Below are 347 nucleotides of genomic sequence, written 5' to 3'. Positions count from 1 at the left end.
GCTGTGCGCGAGGGGCACAGCCCCCCCCCCCCCTGCCACAAACACGTGTACTCCTCTGCAACACAAACGGGAGATATACTGGCAATAACTGTCTGATGGAAACTCTTCAAGTAAGGCTCGGGTTCCCACATGCAAAACGTCTTTTTTCACGCGATTCCAGTCTTACAAAAGGCTGCACTGCTCTCCCCTGGGAGAGAAAGTTCTCCAACAAGGAAACATCTCCGAGAAAAGGGAGGGTTCCTGAACCGGAGCGGCCGAGCTGCTACCTCCTTACCGAGAGGGTCCACCTCGTCCCCGCCTTCCCCGGAAAGGTGCTGCTGCAGGTGCTGGCTCACATGCTCGCAGAA

At 56.8% G+C, this 347-nt stretch overlaps 1 protein-coding gene across 1 annotated transcript in view; it reads right to left on the bottom strand.

The window, feature by feature from the left end:
* HINFP (histone H4 transcription factor) overlaps nt 1-344 on the bottom strand; it is a gene marked incomplete at its 5' end in the record, with an annotated part of 4,263 nt that extends 3,919 nt beyond the window's left edge. Inside the window, 2 exon segments of the mRNA XM_009879100.1 lie at nt 37-55; nt 275-344. Of these exon segments, the coding sequence (XP_009877402.1) occupies nt 37-55; nt 275-344 (89 nt within the window).
* Between the last annotated feature and the right edge of the window lie 3 nt (nt 345-347).

The sequence above is a fragment of the Apaloderma vittatum genome, unplaced genomic scaffold (genome assembly GCF_000703405.1).
Source record: "Apaloderma vittatum isolate BGI_N311 unplaced genomic scaffold, ASM70340v1 scaffold31701, whole genome shotgun sequence".
Taxonomy (NCBI): domain Eukaryota; kingdom Metazoa; phylum Chordata; class Aves; order Trogoniformes; family Trogonidae; genus Apaloderma; species Apaloderma vittatum.
Note: the sequence above shows the minus strand (reverse complement) of the source record. Positions and strands in the feature narration are given on the sequence as shown.